The 20,065-nt window shown below is 39.7% G+C and overlaps 1 protein-coding gene across 1 annotated transcript; it reads left to right on the top strand.

Annotated features, from left to right (window-relative positions):
• Window positions 1-2: 2 nt before the first annotated feature.
• On the top strand, window positions 3-19,421 carry Arpc3A (Actin-related protein 2/3 complex, subunit 3A). Its single transcript, XM_067159637.2, has 4 exons — window positions 3-154; window positions 302-475; window positions 9,289-9,484; window positions 18,994-19,421. Exons 1-4 carry the CDS (start codon window positions 149-151, stop codon window positions 19,149-19,151), a joined length of 534 nt encoding a protein of 177 aa, XP_067015738.1. The 5' UTR covers window positions 3-148; the 3' UTR covers window positions 19,152-19,421.
• Window positions 19,422-20,065: the final 644 nt, after the last annotated feature.

Genomic DNA, 20,065 nt, shown 5'->3' with positions numbered 1-20,065 from the left:
GGACATCGGAAAAGATAAGAGCCGAGAGAAATTGAAGAGGCTGTGAATCACTGGGTGTGAAACAGGAAAGAAAAGAGCTGGAACGCCGACACTTTGTATGAGTGTGTTGAAATAGTTCATTTTAATAGTATAATTAATTGACTGCAAAATGCCGGTAATGTACTAATTTTTCAGTCTTCTCTTCCTATAATTTATTTTTAACAAATTAATCACATTTAGAGTATGAATCGTAATGTGTCAAATTATCTTTTGACGGTTGTCTGAAAGTTTGCTTATATGACGTGATTCTTCTCTGTTTTAGGCGTACCACTCCAATTTTACTGAATATAATCAGCTCGTTGGAAATATGGCTATATTGCCATTTCGCACACAGTTTAGAGGTCCTGCTCCAAGTTTTAGTAAAGACATAGACATTATAGATGAAGCACTGTATTTCTTCAAAGCAAATGTGTTCTTTAGGACGTACGAAATAAAGGTAATGAAATTTCCGGTATCATCTGATACTTTTAATAACATCGCAGATGATGTGTGTAGGGAGTGGAGTTCAGAGCATATCTCTTACCCTGAATACCAGGTACACTAAACTAGAGAAAGAAACCATCTAATCTTAGTCGAGCATTGTATCAGCTTTCTTTTCATTTCTATTTTGAAAGTAGTGGCTCAATACTGTACCCTGAGCCTGATGGGCAAAAGACCCTGCTATCAGGAGATTAAATCTCTAGGTATTTCTATCCATCCCCGACTGGGTTAGAGGTGACTCTTCCATAGGTGTTGGGAATCATTTAGAATGACTGTAAAGTACCTGAAATAGCAGAGTAGAGAGATTCTTCATCTATGCTTGTTAGAAACCCACCATCCTGCCCTAAAAATTATTCTTATATAGAAGAATTGAAAGCGAGACATCATGAAAGAATAAAGTGCCACCATTATCTTTGTGTTCCTATTGGCCAGCTGTGATCTGCCGTGAAAATGTCTGTGAAACGTTTTTTCCCCACTAGAGGGTGCTTGATCAGTGACCACTGGGTTGCCACATTCGGCAAAATTGTATCGCCCTTTATTACAATAAAGGTATGTTTTTGATCATTCAGTCTCTGTCACGAAAAGTGTGTAGATGAAGATAAATTGAGGGACTTCCTATAATCCTGCCATATGGTATTGTCGTTAGCTGGACCTAACCAATACCATACGACGTACGACCTATCCACCTCAATGGTCTTGTCATTAGCCAGACCTAACCAGTCCAGACCAGTGATTTTTGTCACTAGCCATACCAAACTATCCACACCAATGATGGTGAGGCGTGGGGGCTACTTCACTGCTCTAATCTGGGAGGGGGGGGGGGGGGGTTGCGTCCCCAGACTCCCTTTGCTTGTGCCCAGCCCAATGGTCCTTATCACTAGATTTTCATAGGTAGGCAACCTTGTGTAGCTGGTCGAGACGTCATCCGACCTGTGCCATGTAGTTTGTGTAATATCTGTTATATCGTCTGAGGCATGCCATGTTGTTTGTTTAATCTGTGTGGCATTGTCCGAGCTGTGCCATACCTGACCCGCTCAAAGAAGAATTATTGGACTAGAATTTGTTGGTTGCACTAACAGATCTTCTGACAGCTTAAGCACATGTTGGATTAGAGTTTATACCTATTCATTATACCCTTCATTACCATGCAACTAGCCGTTTACCTTTCTCATTTTTCTGGACTTTGAAACAGATGTTTGACGCATTTTAAAAAATTTTGTGCATTTTTTTTAAAATTCCATAATGCCAAGGTACCTACTAAATCGTGATATCTGTATTTCAGTGGCTAACAAAATTTCAGTTGTATGAAGTTATGTATGTTTTAATTTCATGGAGGGCAAATATGGTGTGCATCAAAATATATAGGCTAGTACTGAATTGTATGTGATGATATGGTGTGGCGTCTCAGCACTATAACAGGCCCCTGATTCATTGAGGATGAGTAAGGCAACTGTCTTACTGTTAAACAAGAAAGCTACAGGGACAGGGTAATCTTCAGGATTTGAGGAGGTTCTTTTGTGCAGAGGACCTTCGCGTAAATAGTGATGTCAACAGGACGGGGCAACTAGAAATACAGCTCAAGACTCTGTGAATCATTTTACATGGGACCAACTTCCCATACCCATCCCATTCTCCTGATCTTACACAACCTGATGTCTTCTTGTAGGAAATGTTAAAGGAACATGTAAATTAATTAATTATAAAGATCCGCCAAAATCTTTACCTGCATTACATGAGCATATCTTCTCATTTTGTAGGAGTCTGCAATAAACCCCTGTTCTGGGATATGTTAAAAAATCTGCGTTAATGATATGAAAACTCTTCAGGATGTATTATTTTTGGGATTATGCCGTGTAATAAAGTATATAAAGACACTCAATGCACATTTCGAAAGGTACCTTACCTTTCTTCATCAGGAGAAAACAGAAAACGGAAACACGACGCATCTGTGGTTGCTAAGAGAAAGCAACAAAGAACTTAAAACGGTGCCCTAAGATGTAATAGGACGGCATTTTACCCCATTCTAGGAACAATGAATGGCAGCAGTAAAGCATCACTTTCTGATGGTCCTGATAATTGTTCGCCATGTCTGGTTCCATGGCTAAATGGTTAGCATGCTGGCCTTTGATCACAGAGGTCCCGGGTTTGATTCCCGGCAGGGTCGGGAATTTCAACCATAATTGGTTAATTCCTCTGGCAAGGGGGCTGGGTGTATGTGTTATCTTCATCATCATTTCATCCTCATCACGACGCGCAGGTCGCCTACTGACGTAAAATCAAAAGACCTGCATCTGGCGAGCCGATCTTGTCCTCGGACACTCCCAACACTAAAAGCCATATGCCATTTCATTTCATTGGTAGCCATGATTCACTAAGGTTGTACCCTGTATTGCGGTTGAAATTATCTGGGTGTTTACGTATTTTTTTCAACCGCCCCATTCATGATTCTGGGGCGATATTGTTTTATATGGGCAAGAACATCCACTCCTTGGAACACGACATCATGACTAGGTGTTAAGGCATGATCAGCAATAGCTGATTTATCAGGTAGGTTGAGTCTGATGCGCCTATTATGTTTCTTAATGCAAGCACATCGGTTAAAAAGACAAGAGATAGAATTCAAAATATTAAAATCAGAGAAGAGCTAAATATAGAACCGTTAGTACAGAAGATACAGAGAGCAAGACTGAGATGGTTCGGACATGTAAAAAGAATGGGAAAGGAACTGGTAGCAAGAAGGAAATTGGAAAGAGACCAGTTGGAAGACCGAGAAGAAGGTGGATGGATCAGATTTGGAAGGACATTAGAGAAGCTGGATTGGTTGTGGCAGAATTAATGGAGCAGGAAAAGTGGAAGGACAGAAAGGAGTGGAGGAGGCTTGTTAACCACACCCGGGCGACTGGAGTGGGACATTGATGATAAATGCGAGTGCCTTACATATTGTTCTCGAAGTCTGCCCAATTGAAACCTTTCCCCAAGTACAGGGAACTCTACATATCTGGTTGTTGCAATTTTGGCAAACTGTCCTTAGTTGGTCGCAGGTGTTGCTTAATCTTAATTGAAGTTCCAAATACAGTTTGGATATTGTACTTATGTAAGATTTTAGCCATACGATCCGTCGTGTTATGCATGTAAGGTAGGTAAGCAGTTCCTCTTACATCTTTCTTCTCAACAAACATCCGATTATGAGTCTGTTTCAGAACCGTGGAGATCAAAGCTTTGCTATAACCGTTGCTCTCAAAGGTGGTTCTCAAGATGTTAATTTCCTCTTGTAGGCAAACTGTCCTTAGTTGGTCGCAGGAGTTACATGGGCCCTGAAAGTCTAAATGATGATATGAGAACTGTCTACAGCAAGACAGCGCACACTTTGAACATTACCGTAGTACATGAAAATGCTAGTAGTGTGTGCGTCAGTCTCTTTCAGGAAAAATAATACTGTTATTGGCTTTACGTCCTGCTAACTACTTTTTTTTTTTACGGTTTTTGGAGGCGCCAGAATTTAGTCCCACTGGAGTTCTTTTACGTGTCAGTAAATTTACAGACATGAGACTGACGTATTTGAGCACCTTCAAATACCACCGAACTGAGCCAGGATCAAACCTGTCAAGTTGAGGTTGGAAGGCCAGCGCCTCAACCATCTGAGCCACTCAGCCCGGCCCTTTCAGGAAAAATAAACTAACAGATGATGTTCATCTTTTAATTCTCCTTCGTCTTCTGATGCCTTCTCCATTCAACGAAAGTTGGCGGTCATCCTAACAATTATAGATTTATCATTTACCTCATGAAATTGTGTGTATCTTGATGGTACCAATAGTGCATGTTATGCAACCAAGACTTCTTTCGTCTGCCACGTTTGCATGTGCCATCAATTTTCTCTTGCAGAGCAAGCTGCAAAAGTTTGTACTTTTTACTATGTGTTCAAAGTATTCCAACTTCCATTTTTAACTGTCAGCGGAACTTCTGTCTGTTGACTCACAATCTTCATTTCATAATTTCATTACACTACTGTATATTTTGGCAGATGCAGTGTAACAGTAAAAAAACAGATATAGTTGTCCAGCTGAACACTTAAATTTCATCTTTAGTTGGGCATTAATTTCCTTTCTATAAAGGTGCTTTAACTTGCAATTTGTCTTTAAGTTGAATATACTGTTGAACAGATCAGACTTTCTATATGTATACTGTATAGGTAGGAGTATTCTGAACCAACTGAGAAATAAATTTGGTAATTTATCCAATTTTTGTAGTTCCTATTTGAAAGTAAAGTAACAGTTGACTGTCTGTTTTTTCTTTTTCTTTTTTACTCCGTCATTGGAGCACTTTAATCGGTCATATACATTAAAGTCTAATAGTATTAAATTGAGTTAGCTTTTCAGCTTTTTCTTCCATTCCCAAAACTTCATCCTGTTGGATCTGGCTGCCCTTTGGTTGTCAGTAATGGTGTACTTCCTTCGTTCAAATGTTATGAGTTTGAATCGTAAGGGTTTATTCCTTAGAATCCTCTTCTCTTCTCTGCCTTCAATTTGGAGCATTGATAAATTTTCTGTACTGTATTTGTATTGAAAATTACTCTCAAGTTGTAACACAGTTTACGGAAAAATAGGACAGAAAATGGTTACTTACCCAAAGCAGACCGTTTAAATTTGCTCCCCCTCCCCTAATAAATGTAACTTTTAATTTAAATTCCACTACTTAGCAAACATAATATAAGTCCACATCATCAATCATCATGAACCAGCTTCAGTTTCCCAGGTGCGGTGAAGATACAAGTCCACATGAAGTTTAAAATTGTGACCAGCTAAACAATAGTGTTCACTTATTAAGAGCTGTATTAGTTCCACCTTTCAATACAAATTGCGATATACATTGAATCCTCAAGGAAAACAGTCGTGTTAAAATGTAGGACGTTTCGTCCATCTTATGGGACATCTTCAGCTACATAAACTGCAATGATAAAAATATACATACATTATATGAATTTTAAAATATGAGGCATGTTTCTTAAGTAAGGGACGTTTAAAAATAACTACACAACGAGAGACGATTTTCAAACACCACATTTATTTGCAGATTCTACATGCTTTACTCTATTTTTCAACATAGCCGCCAAGTTTGCTTAAACACTTATCATACCTTACAACAACCCTCTTCATAGAAACTTGCCGCCTGCTCCGATAACCGAGAGTTCACGGCCATTTTCACTTCGTCGTCACCATTGTAGTGGTTGCCACTGAGGTGATGTTTGAGGTGGCGGTACAGATGATAACCGCTCGGCGTAAGGTCAGGGCTGTAGGGTGGGTGGTCTAAAACTTCCCAGCCAAAAGTGTCCAGTAAACCTTGGGTCTGAGGTGCAGTGCGAGGCCTTGCATTGTTGTGGAGAAGGACATTTCCCTTTGTCAGTATGCCGCGTCTTTCGTTGTGTTTCGCTCTGCGTAGTTTTCTCAAGGTTCTGCAGTAGACTTCCGCATTGATAGTGGTTCCTCGTTGCATGAAGTCGACCAACAAAACACCATGCCTATCCCAAAACACGGACGCCATGATCTTGCGTTGGGACAGAGTCTGTTTTGCCTTCACCTTTACAGGCGAATGTGTGTGTCTCCATTCCATGCTCAGTTCCTTCGATTCAGGCGTGATATGCGAAACCCATGTTTCGTCTCCCGTTGCAATCTGGCTCAACATGTCGTCACCTTCTTCGGCATAACGAGTCAAAAAAAGGCATCGAACACAAATCTTTTGTGTTTGTGGTCCTCCGTTAGGAGTTTAGGGACCCAACGGGGGAATAGTTTCCTAAAGTTCAGGTTTTCAGAAACAATTTTGTAAAGCACTGACCTAGACACGTCAGGAAAGGCGTTTGAGAGAGCTGTTGTTGTGAAGCGTCTGTCCTCACGAATCTTCGCTTCAACTGAAGCCACCAGATCGTCTGTGATCAGAGATGGGCGACCAGAGTGAGCCTCATCATGGACGTTGTCACGACCATCTTTGAAGCCTTTTATCCACTTACACACTTTGCCTTAACTCATAGCATTAGCACCGTACACTTTGCAAATCTGTCAGTGAATGCCTGGAGCAGACAGGTTGCTTGCCGACAAAAACCGTATCACCGATTGAACCTCACACGGGGCAGGCGAGTTGATAATCTTGAACATTTGAGCAAGCACAGAACAGAACCATACAGGTTAGCAACAGAGCTGCAACTGAGCACTGTTGTTCCCGAGGCATGCCGGCACACGATGCGCGCGCGAACTACTAGTGTCTACAACAAAACGGTCCTTACTTTAAAACACGCCTTATGGCACTGTGTTGCATTAAAATTGAAATTGGAAATTTGTCAAAAATCCACCAATTGTCTTAGGTGCACTAAATTTGAACAAATATGCCACTGTAAAAATACAATAGTGTCACAAGACACATGTAACATAAAGAGAAATGAGGTTCAAATTATGTTTCGAGAATACAGGTGTGAACCAATGTCACCTTGAGCAACTGTGATAAAGTTTTGCCTCATACTTAAGTTTTTGAGATACTCACATGAACAAGATTGTAAATAATGGTTACAGATCTCTTCACATTGTTATGGGGGGTATTTAAGGGTTGTAGTAGAGATGTAAAGGAGAGGGCATGTAAGTCTCTGGTAAGACCCCAATTAGAGAATGGTTCCAGTGTATGTGACTCACACCAGGACAAAAGCAGCAAAATTTGTGATTTCCGACAAAAGAGTAGTGTTATGAAAATGTTGCAAACATTGGGCTAGGAAGACCAAGGCCCCAGACCGCCGGATGCGCAGTAGCGTGTGACCAGGAAAGAGCTGTCCATGCACGTACCGCCATGTTGAGGGCACTCCTTAGCAAGCGGAGGATATTGTAGTATAGAATTCATGCATTAACTTACGTTACACACGCCCTGTTAAGGTTGATTTTATTCCTAGGACTCGGGATAATACGGTGAGAAGAGATATTAACTGCATACATCGAAAATACAAGTATATTCTTAAAGTGCCGCAATAGGAAGTAAAAGATCCGTATGCAAGTTCTATTTCTTAAGAATTATCTCTCAATGAATTGGAAAAAGAAGGGGAAGAAGATGAAGTCTAAACATTCAAAACACATGCCCATACAGTCTCTGATTCTACCCCTCTATACCTTGCATTAGCGATCTGTACAATTAAAAGATGAACAAGAGTTCACCATCATGAATACTTTTCCACTCCACTCCACCCATAAGGCCTAAATTAATCTCCTTTAATATTGTCAGCCAATTTAACTTATGATAAGAACTGGGAGATAGTGGGTTCAAACTCCACTGTCGGCAGCCCTGAAGATGATTTTCCATGGTATCCCATTTTCACACTAGGTAAATGTTGGGGCTGTACCTTAATTAAGGCCACGGCCGCTTCCTTCCATTCCTATCCCACTTTCGCCATAAGACTTTTCTGTCGGTGCGATATAAAGTAACTTGTAACTTATGATAAGCTCTCACTTATTACGTGAATATATGGCATTATATAATTACTCCATCACATAAAACAACAACAGATCCACTAACTGAAATGATTCAGTACGAAAACCAGCAAAGAACTCTTAGGCAGTACCACCTGCTAACCAGGCAATCGTAGCTGGAGCGCCCACAACATGGTGATGCGCGAAGGTGTTCAATATTCCTCATAACATCAGCGCTCTCTGTGAATCTAGATAAGTAATAATAACGTCTTTGGGGAAGACTTGGGAAAAAGGAGACGAGATGCTCGACTAAGTGGGATGGTCGGAGTTGTCAGTGGAAAAATGGCCTGGCATGACATTAGTTAACAAATAAGCTTAATTGGAGTTTTTAAAAGAAAGAAAGATCATTAAATGAAGATAAAGTTGGAATTCAAGAGGACTAAGTAGAGCAAATATTCATTTACAGGATGAGGAGTAAGGGATTGGAATAATTTGTTTGATAAATTTCCAAGTTCTTTGAAAACATTTGAGGAAAGGCTAGTTAAACAAGTAATAGGGAATCTGCCACCTATTGTAAATCCACTTGTGCTGTTTAGATAGAACGTAAAAAAATTCTCCAGTACAGTAGAAACTAGATTATCTATCAGACTTTTGACACATATGAGAATAGATGGATAATAGAGCAGAATGAGAAAACAATCACTGCACTGTCTGCACAACAGTTTGTGCTATTGTTATTGATCCTGAAAGGAGAATCTCTTGGCTGCGAGTGTGAACGAACCACGGACACACTTCAGTATCCAACTGATCATTTCTCATCACTTTTATCTTTTGCAGTACTACTGTTGGTGGTTTGTATTTCCAACTCATAGATTGCATCATATCTGATAACGCTGACTGTAGTTCGTCTGGTACCAAAAATTGGCGTGATACTTGAAGAAATTTCACTTTTCCTTAGATTTTTCAGGGTTATTCAAGTTTAACGGGGACAGCACAGTGCAAAACATAATATTTACGCGGTAACATCATACAGGTTATTTTGTGAACAAGCATCCTCTCTGCTCTAGTTGTAAACAGTGATTGAAGTCTTAAGACTGCATTGCTCACACCAGCCACATCACTAGATGAGGGGGGAGTGATGTTGTTTTAAAAACGTAAACATTAACAGAACTGACAGGTAACCAAGGTTCTGCTGTGTTGTTCATTTTTATGAAATACTGAATATTGCTTTAGAATTACAGTATATCTTTCCTGTTAAGTGTTATTCACAATTTATGCATGGCATGAAATTTTGCGAGTTCTAAATTTATTGTGTGTTTCTTTTGCCGAGCAGAGTGAAGCAGATCGCGTCCTCATCTACATCACATTGTACATTACCGAGTGCCTAAAGAGGCTACAGAAGTGCAGTAACAAACACCAGGGCATGCAAGAAATGTATTCACTAGCCATCTCCAAATTTGATATCCCTGGTGAGCCAGGCTTTCCTCTCAACTCTGTGTATGCCAAGCCTGCCAGTCCTGCTGAAGCTGGTATGTTGATTGTTGAAAAAGACGTAATAGGATAAGTGTATCGACAGGTTAGTATGGGAAAACAAGATCAAACATAAAAACAAAAAAGGACAATCTCCACATCTTCATACACTGCTGTCTTCAAGTAGATGGGCTTTCTGCTCATTAATCCCAATTCATCTATTTCCTCTCAGCCCCTACAAGCTCGTTTCTTACCTTTAGTAACACATTGAACACTGGCATATTTGTAACATGTTTACTGCTGTATACTGAGTAATTTAGCGATATTTTTAGGCTTTCTAACTTAGATATTTTTTAGCTGGATTAATTACTTTTTTAATATGAAATTACATAGCCCAACCAGAAATTTTTTCCTATTTCTTTTCATGTAAAGAAAACATATTTAGCCAGAAATACAAACATGCGCGACAGATCTATGAAGTAGCAATCATATACCGGCCGGACAAGTCCCACCTGGTGTCAGTAGCGCAGCAGCAGTGGCTCGTATTCTTTCTCCCATCCCCTGCGAGATTTGGTCTGTGATAAAGTTTCTACGAAAATTGAGATGAACCATTAAAAAAAAAAAGGAAAGACTTGGAATGCTCAGTTGTGCTGATCCGTGGCAATGCTCAGCACTCGGCAACTGTTCATTTGGCTGGAAGGTGTTTGATCATCTACCATACAGTCCTGATCATGCTTCCAGTGATTTTAATCTTTTCTTGCATCTCATGAAATTCCTGTCCTCCTGTCAGCATTTTCACACGGACAAAGAGCTGAAGACGAATGTCACGCTGATTCCATTCCCGGGCGGCAAACGTCTACGACACTGACATACAAAAGTTGATCCCACGATATGACAAGTGTCTGAATTCTGGTGATGATTATGTCAAAAAATATCTCCAACATTGCTGTATCGGGTGCCAATATAGCTTTTCATGTAACTATGTTGTCTTTTTTTTTTTTTTTAATTTTAGTAGAAAAACTTAATTTCTGGATGGCTCTCATACAATTATGTCTCAGGACTGAACCCATTTGGTTCCTTTCTTTTCAACACTGAAATAATATGAAAGGGGGCAATATATTTTTCACGTTTTGAGCTGGGTTTTTGTTGTAATTATTTTTTCATGTCCATATCTAACATTGTTGCATTAGTATTAATATGCTATGTTAAAAAAATTATTAAAATGTTATTGGTAAAGGTAATCCATTTTTCTACAGTGCCAATTAAGAAAATTTTACTTCATTTAGTGAAGTTCAAAACATACGGTTAAATAGAGGGGCGTATTGCTATTATAATCGTAATTGGGTATGTGTCTTTACCTGAATTACTGATGGAAAGTAAGGCTCCATCATCTCTACTGTCATCCAGTTTGCATCCTGAATTCCAGTTTATCAGGGTTTTTATCACACATTCGCTCAGAGAATCAAGACACCGTGACACCATTGTAGGAAAGAGCAAGAAAACGAAGTACACAGAATGCTTGCTACTCTTCAAAACAAGTGTGCGTATTCTATCCAGCAAGGGTCAGTGGTCCCATCTAGCAGCAGTATAGGAAACTGTAACGCTGTCTTCGTAGATCTAAGGCCGTTAAGGCCATTGTTGGGGTTGGCATTCATGTTTACCAACAGAGAGACAGACTTATTTCCCATTTTCACACCTGGCAAAATGGGGTGTGATTAAAGCCACGTCTGCTTCCTTCCCACTCTTAGCCCTTTTATTATCCCAACGTCACCATAATATCTACCTATTATTATTATTATTATTATTATTATTATTATTATTATTATTATTATTGTAACATTTTATGACCAACGTAGGTCCACTCCAGTCAATTATACAAAGAAAATTTAGCTTTTCTCGTTTTGTGCTTGTCGTGTGTTCCTAGTCTTTTAGCACCTGTATTTATCTTTATCTTTTCACCTCTTTCCTTTTCTGGTTTATTCAGCTCTTTTCTATTTCTACACTTCCCGCTCAAGACTGAAGATCTATCGTGATGTCTCCCCATTGAATGCTGAAGCCCACCTTCCTGATGAAGCTGGAAAGCAATTTTTTTTTCTATCTGCTTTACGTCGCACAGACACCAATAGGTCTTACGGTGACGATGGGATAGGATAGGGCTAGGAGTGGGAAGAAAGCAGCCATGGCCTTAATTATGGTACAGGCCCAGCATTTGCCTGATGTGAAAGTGGGAAACCAGAGAAAACCATCTTCAGGTTTGCCGGCAGTGGGGTTCGAACCTACTATCTTCCAGATGCAAGTTGACAGCTGCGCGCCCCTAACTGCATGGCCAGCTCGCTACGTGGAAAGTAAAAACAAGCTTCTGTGGTACTGACAACAAATTGATGTAGAATTGAATTTGCTAAGGTGAGAAGGTGGTAGTGTAAGAAGATGTGGAGATTATCTTTGTGTTTTCATGATTTTGTCCTTGTTCTTCTTTTTGTTGCTCCCTCTTCCGCTTTTGACCTGCTATTTTCATCCTATTACAAGTTCCATTCTTTCCCTATATGACTTGGATTTATCAATTGTTCCTTTCCATTTCATAAAGTTATAATTGAGTTGGTTCATGTATGCAGATTGTGGATGAAATTAGCAGACAAGATGAGAGGCAAACAATTTACAGCAAGATAGCATGTATAAATTTAATCTTTCAGAAATGTATCTGATTCTGTTAATTTTTGAGAGATCTGTGTCTGCACTGTTGGAAAGGGCATAGCTGTTATAACATCAATCACATCATTATTATTATTATTATTATTATTATTGTATTGTAACATTTTATGGCCAACATAGGACCACTCCACTCAATTATACAAAGAAAATTTAGCTTTTCTATGCTTCCAATATTTCTTTATCATTATCATTATTTATTTTCCTTAAATTGTACATGTGCAATTTAGGGGTGGTAGATGGAGAAAGGGCAAGCCCACATACATGAAAGTACCTCCATTTCCTCGTGTATGTTTATGTTAACTCTACTGAATACTTATAGATGCCTAGTTGATTTAAAAATTTACATATTTACACTCCAAACACTGTACTCTTAAGGGGTCCATAGACGTGCAATATTATTGCACAAAAATCGAGTTTGTGCAGTAAATAGAATCGTGTGGAGATAATATTGATAGTTGTGCAATATATTGTGCAAAGCGGTCATAGACGTACAAAATGCGTTGCAATATAGAGTCAGTCCATGCCTGTATTTTATTTGGTGATTATATTGAGTGATACTGATCTTTGCTGTGTTTTGATCGCCGTGGGCGTAAGTGCCAAAAAGAAGCAGAAACGGAAAAGAAGCACAAGCGCCAAACAGTGGTTTCTAGACAGAAAAGTACACTCATGAAAATTTACTCAATGAACTGAGAAAATGGGAACCAAATGATTTTCAAAACTTTCTGCGCATGAATGGTGAATTGTATGATGAACTCCTCGCTTTGCTCTTAACGTCCCCCATACAATATATTGCACAACCCTTCCATATTAAATACACATCAATTTTATTGCACAAACCCCGATATTGCGCAATAATATTGCACGTCTATGGGCCCCTTTAGAATAATAATTATCTTGATTTATGCTATACATGCTAAGAGTAAAAAGACGCTATCGCTCATACCCCTGTATACACACTCTTCCGAGCTCATAATCATTCACAACCACACGCCCATACTTAACTGTACTTGCACAAATCATTCTTGAAATTCTAATTTATACAAATGTACATCATTAATGGGTTTCTATTTACATACACATAATCTTTGCTTCAGTGAGGAAGAGGAAGCAGTTTGCAAATATGACTTGAATTATGATCATCTCTTTTCACAAACAAATCTTGAGTCATATTGTGAATTATGGTTATCCATATTATATTGTCATTTCACCACTCTTATCCAAAAACCTGTTTCATGACATTTGTTTTCTGAGGCACAACTCGATCTGTTCCTGCCTCCTCCATCTGGATCCTCCCCCTACCCCCTTGGCATCAAATTTCGAAGTTGACTACTTGAGTTCAAAACTGTCTTATAATCCATTCTTTCAACATTGTTGAACCCTCTTAAGCTTGGTTAAGCAATTTTCTGGCCGACTCTACTGTACATATGTCTACCATTCCTCTTGCCTGAATTTTATGGACTTTCTGATGTCTTGGAAATTATTCATTATACCCTTCCAGAACATGTACTGTTGTATGCTGTTTTCAGTCAGATCTCTCCATAGTAATCCTGGTCTTTCTTAACAATTTTTTTTTCTCTAGTTTACTTTGACATTCATTCTTCATTCGGATAAAGCTGGGCTGAGTGGCTCAGATGGTTGAGGTGCTGCCAGCTTGGCAGGTTCGATTCTGGCTCAGTTTGGTGGTATTGGAAGGTGCTCAAATACGTCAGCCTGGTGTCTGTAGATTTACTGGCATGTAAAAGGACTCCTGCGGGACTAAATTCCAGCACCTCGGTGTCTTCGAAAACCGTAAAAGTCATTAGTGGGACATAAAGCAAAATAACATTAACATTCATTTGGTTAATATTAGAATGGAGACCTCGTATGTAACGAAAAACTGATACTGTAGGAAAGTAGAAAATGGTTGGCCTAAAAGTTGAAAATTGAAAAGAAAAAGCCTGTTTAAATTTGATAATAGTCACATTAATTGGTACAATTTTGTTCTCTTCATTTTTTATTTTATTTTTTTATGTTTGTAGGTATCTGCAGAAAAGTGTCAGATGTGATATGTCCATTCTTAAGCAATGATATATTGAAACCATCTCAGATAATATTTCTTATTTTATAGTTTATAATGATTTTTTATTTTGCTTGTTATTCTTTACATTTTAGTAGAGACCCACTGTGGGTGGGGGATGCAGGCGAAGAATACACCCATGATATCCCCTGCCTGTCACAACAGACGACTAAAAGTGGCAACCAAGGGATGACGTAATTAGAGCCATGAATAGTACTACCATATGAGGAACACCAGGGGGCTGCGTTATATAGGAGCAGTACCATTATATGTGGCACACTACGGATCTGGGCATTGCCTGGATTAGTACCATCGTGTGCATTCCATCGTGGCGGGGGAGTGGGCGCTCGGTTGCATGGATTAGCAACTAGCTAGAGTAAGTGTCGAGCGCTCCGCTCGAATGGGTTGGTTCCGCCGTGTTCAGAATGGTTCGGCATTACCTACGAGTAGTACCACTTCATGAGGAACAACATAGGTCTATGTTGCCTGTGAGTGGCGCCATTGTTTGTGACATACCATGGGTCTGCATTACCCACGATTAGTACCATTATGAGCCATTATGAGGGCCCAGTGACCTGGATTTTGGACACCTTCAGATAATGAGCATCATCCCAGGAACTAAGCCATTGTGAATTGGATCCACCTATTGTTTTGGTTTCACGATCATTTTCCATTATCATTCATTTTAGATTCTAGTCAGTGGATACATTTTGAAGTTTTAATTTTCATTTCAGTGCACCTCGTACCATTAGGGGCCGATGACCTAGCTGTTAGGCCCCTTTAAACAATAAATATCATCATCACATTTTAATAGAATTGTTAATGATATATAGAAGTAGTTCAAGGTTAACTCAACGTGTTCACTGAGATCATTGAAATGAAATTCAGTGTGGAAAAGAGTAAGACAGTGGTGTTGTCTACAGGAGAAGGGAAGGAAAAGGAATTATAAAAATAAGGGGACAAAATCTTGACATTTTGGAGAGCTTCAAGTATTTGGGAAGCAAAACTGAGGCAGGTTGCAGGGATGGACATGGAGATCAGTAGGGGCCGTATTTTTTGGTAATAACGATATGCACGAGTTTTTTTTATATCTTCTTCCTTGTCTATATAATGACTTCCCAGGTACTAAAAATACCGTATTTTAGCAAAATGAACGAAATTGATTTATTGCGCGAATTACGCTAATAATCACGAAATATACCCCACTTGGTGCGAAAAATGCAAAATGGCACCAGAAGAGCTCTCCAATAAACGTTTAAATGCTTCTGAGAACTTCATAGTTTCCTTCTCATTTGCTTGATAGCGCTGTATATTCTCCACACAAATGCACACAAAGCGCTACGCACTGTGTATTGAAAGTATGTGTATTCAGTTCTGCAATCTCTAAGGCAGTCGATAAAAATCAATATCTGTTATCGATTATAGCAAATAGCGTTGTGGTCGTAACAAGATATAAGACCGGTCCGGTTGTAGATACAGCAGTGCTCAATGAGAGTTCGTTACTTACGAACCTTTATCGGCCAACATTTAGGTATAAAAATGCTGAAAACTGAAGTCACAACAGGTTTTTCGAGGGCCGAGGAATGAATAGTGAGGGGTTTTATGTATTTGATGCTGCAAGAAAGATTCTAATGTATCAATAGTGTACCGGTAATATTCGTAAAGTGGAAATGTGCGATATACACTGCAGAGAATCAGAATTAAGCAAATGAACATAATTCTAAACGGCAAATATCAATCGGCGATACTTTACAGACGGTAAAGGTGTTGAAAAATTATAGAGAGCCATTTGTAATAGACACAAAAAAAGCATTCATGCAAGCCAACTTTCCTCTAGAAAAATAGGATAAACCTGGCATGAGGAAGAGAACGAATATAAAAGGAAACATATCATTAGTCCAGCCTGGGGGCCACCCACGCGTAGCGACTGCCGTTTGTTTCCTCGCTCGCGGCCTACTCGGAAAGGATGTTCTCTAGCAGTGCTCAGTGCTGCCAACCTCTGTACTTAGACGAGAATGTTGTCCCGCAGAAGTTCTTTTACGTGCCAGTAAACTAGTGACACGAGGCTGACGTATTTAAACTCCTTCAAATACCACCAGACTGAGTCAGGATCGAACCTGCCAAATTGGGGTCAGAAAGCCAGCGCCTTAACCATCTGAGCTACTCATCCCCGACCAGGGAAAAGAGCATATCCATGAACATCTTCCAGGGCTATATGACTTTGCAAAATGCAATGAAAACACATCTGATTGAGGAAGTGAAAGAAGACAGTGTTAGCAAATGTTTAGGAGGTTTTGTAAAAGACCACAGTGAATTTGCATCCAAGTGTTCGCAAGCATTATGGTTTCCGACGTCTAATGTGGTCAGCAAGAGGAGCTTCTCTGCTTTTACAAAGACACCTTCTGACTGTCCCACAACTCTGCATCCTGATAATGTTGAAATCATGTTTAGTTTCTACCTTGGAGACAAGTAATTCAACGTCCATAAATGTAGGTTATGTATAAATGTATATCACAGGGCAGATCACCTAACTTCATTTCGAAGTATCAGTGATGTATATATTTATTTCTATAATAATTTGCATATTTGGTTTTTCTAAGATTTAATAACAATGATACATTACAAGAGTTTACTTCAAAACCCCTTATCACAAAATTAGTTGCTGTTATCCCATACGCTACTACAAGGAAGATTTCGCAGGAAACATCGATCAGTATATCAATTTATTTCACGAAATACCTACCGAAATAGTGTCAGTTTTAACACCGAAATCAACAGTTTTATTTCACCAAAATATAAGGCCCCTAGAGATCAGTAAAAGGATTCGACATTCTGGAGGAAGGAAGTATCAATGAAGTGTAAAGAGGTGATGTATAAGATGTACTACTGCTTGATACTGACATACACAGTGTGGAGACCTTGGCACTGACAGAAAGACAGGAGAATAAAATCCAGCCCAGTGAAAAAGGAGTGGAAAAGCTTTACAACAGAATGGAGAGGGATAATCTTAGATGGTTTGGACGTGTTAAGAGGATGGACGAGGGAAGAATGCCAACGCAGATGATGGAGACCCCAGGTAGAGGGCTAGAGGAAGACCCAGACTGAGGTTGTTGAAAGTGATCAAAAATAGTATAATTAGAAGGAACCTGGATTAGAACACAGTTAAGGAGGAACACTGATGGTTGAATAGAAGAAGGAAGTGGAAAGGTGCCATGAACATCCCAACCTGGTGGGAGTTGGATGAGGGATGATGATGATGATGATGATGATCTGTTTGTTTTTGTTCATTTATTTATTTACATCCACCAGGCGAGTTGGCCATGCAGTTAGGGGCACGCGGCTGTGAGCTTGCATCTGGGAGATAGTGGGTTCTAATCTCACTGTCGGCAGCCCTGAAAATGGTTTTCTGTGGTTTCCCATTTTCACCCCAGGCAAATGCTGGGGCTGTAAATTAAGGCCACGGCTGCTTCCTTCCAATTCCTAGGCCTTTCCTATCCCATCGGCGCCATAAGACCTATCTGTGTCGGTGCGACATAAAGCCACTAATACCAATATAAATGGTCCGTTATTGGACATTATAAATTTTCCAGCTAGCTCATTCTTGGTTGCCAGCGTTTCGCCCTCGTGTGCTAGGGTGGGCTCATCAGTTGGTACCTAGCACACCTACCAATACGCTGGCCAGTGCATACCGTGGAGGCCACTGCGTAGGCTAACTGGAGCCACCGGCAGTGCCAATGCACTAAGAGACTTTGTCCCATCACTAAAAATTGATGCCTGCTTGGCCATCAGATAATATAGATGCTGATTCCCATAGGGAATCTGAAATATTTGTCCTGAATGAGCAAATTTATAATACCAATATAAATGGTCCGTTATTGGACATTATAAATTTTCCAGCTAGCTCATATTTCAGATTCCCTATGGGAATCAGCATCTATATTATCTGATGGCCAAGCAGGCATCAATTTTTAGTGATAGGACAAAGTCTCTTAGTGCATTGGCACTGCCGGTGGCTCCAGTTAGCCTACGCAGTGGCCTCCACGGTATGCACTGGCCAGCGTATTGGTAGGTGTGCTAGGTACCAACTGATGAGCCCACCCTAGCACACGAGGGCGAAACGCTGGCAACCAAGAATGAGCTAGCTGGAAAATTTATAATGTCCAATAACGGACCATTTATATTGGTATTATAAATTTGCTCATTCAGGACAAATATTTCAGATTCCCTATGGGAATCAGCATCTATATTATAAAGCCACTAGGAAAAAATATTTACATCCATGGTGTGATTCAGGTTATGAAGCCTGCTATTCTGCCAGACCATGTTTTATAATATATATATATATACAGATCACAATATTCTACACATATTACACACACTAAATTAAACTGTATACAGTGGTTATAAAAACACATTAAAGGAAAGAAAAAGAAATGTATATAAAATAATCCGGAATAATTAAAACTGTCCTAATGCATCAATAAAAACAAATTTAGTAAAACTTAGTGACACACTGAATGAAATAACAAAACAGGAAAGTAGAACTCCTGTATTTACACTCAACTTGATCTGTCCCAAGTATCGTTGCCAACATTTCTTTTTGAACACCCGTTCAGATAGGGTGTCCCCTAGGTCATTGGGAAATGAATTCCATGTTCGAATTGTACTGACAACAAAAGAATTACCAGAGAGTTGTCATATCATTTAAAAATGGTACAGTTTTGAAAGTACCATCTTTGAAACTAAAAACTACTCAGTGATCACATAACTGATAAATATGTATTGTAAAATCTGTTGTTTCAGACCTCATGAGACAATACTTCCAGCAGCTGCGACAAGAAACCGGTGCCCGTGTCTGCGAGAAGGTGTTCAGCTCAGAGGATGGAAAACCGTCCAAGTGGTGGCTGTGTTTCGCCAAGAAGAAGTTCATGGATAAATCTCTATCAGCACCAGGACAATAGTACTAAGTTCATAATGTAAGAGACAAGCTAACTCTGTTTCACATCCCCTCCCCCAAGGTCGTTTATAACTTATTTTGTATCTTTATATCCTGTGCTGTATATGTTACCTGTTCTTAACGAAGATTGCAGAACTTGAAGACTGCACTGTAATGAAAAGTTATTTGCATTTATGTTCTACCTAGGTAATGTAATTACAATTCTCTTTGCTTATTTTCAATTGTGTATTTTGCAGACTGAAATACACTGGTGCTTAACCGTTTCCAACTGAAATTCCTGCTTCTTAGCTGTTCCGCTCTGATTTATTTAGTCAAAAATGACTTCCTATTTTTTTCCTGACCTTTTCCCTATCATTAGAGGTTGACACTAATGTGAATTGCCTGGATACCCTTCTGGCTGCTAACCGTTTGGGTGGAATGTATTCACTGTTGGTATTTCTCTAGTGTTTGGCTGTGTAGATGAAGATTTGTATCGAGGCAGTCATAAATACCCAGTCCCCAAGCTGAATTAACTATATTTCTTTTAAAATCCTTGATCTAGCTGGTAATCGAACCCAGGGCGCTCTGAACTGAAGGCCAATACACTGTCTATGCCAGATGAGGAAGTGTACTGTGAGACCCTACGTCGCCTCCGGAGATTGACAAAACAAATGAAGAGGCATGGTCTCATCTGGCGTGGTTCTGATCCATGACAATGCACAACCGCATAGTGCCAATGTGACAAAAGAACTCCAAAAGTTCAAGTGGGAAGTCTTTGACCACCCACCTTACAGTCCTGACCTAGCACCCAGCGATTATCACTTCTTTCGAGAAATGAGGGCTTTGCTACCAATGAAGAGCTTCAAGACGCTGTAAGGACCTATCTGAGCTCACTGGCAGCAGACTTCTTTGCAGAGGGTATAGGAACGCTGGTCTCTC

The sequence above is a fragment of the Anabrus simplex genome, chromosome X (genome assembly GCF_040414725.1).
Source record: "Anabrus simplex isolate iqAnaSimp1 chromosome X, ASM4041472v1, whole genome shotgun sequence".
Classification (NCBI taxonomy): Eukaryota; Metazoa; Arthropoda; class Insecta; order Orthoptera; family Tettigoniidae; genus Anabrus; species Anabrus simplex.
Note: the sequence above shows the minus strand (reverse complement) of the source record. Positions and strands in the feature narration are given on the sequence as shown.

Coding starts and splice junctions, on each gene's coding strand:
- Arpc3A (XM_067159637.2), top strand. Junction 476..9,288: donor TTAGGACGTACGAAATAAAG/GTAATGAAATTT, acceptor TTTGCCGAGCAG/AGTGAAGCAGATCGCGTCCT. Junction 9,485..18,993: donor TGCCAGTCCTGCTGAAGCTG/GTATGTTGATTG, acceptor CTGTTGTTTCAG/ACCTCATGAGACAATACTTC.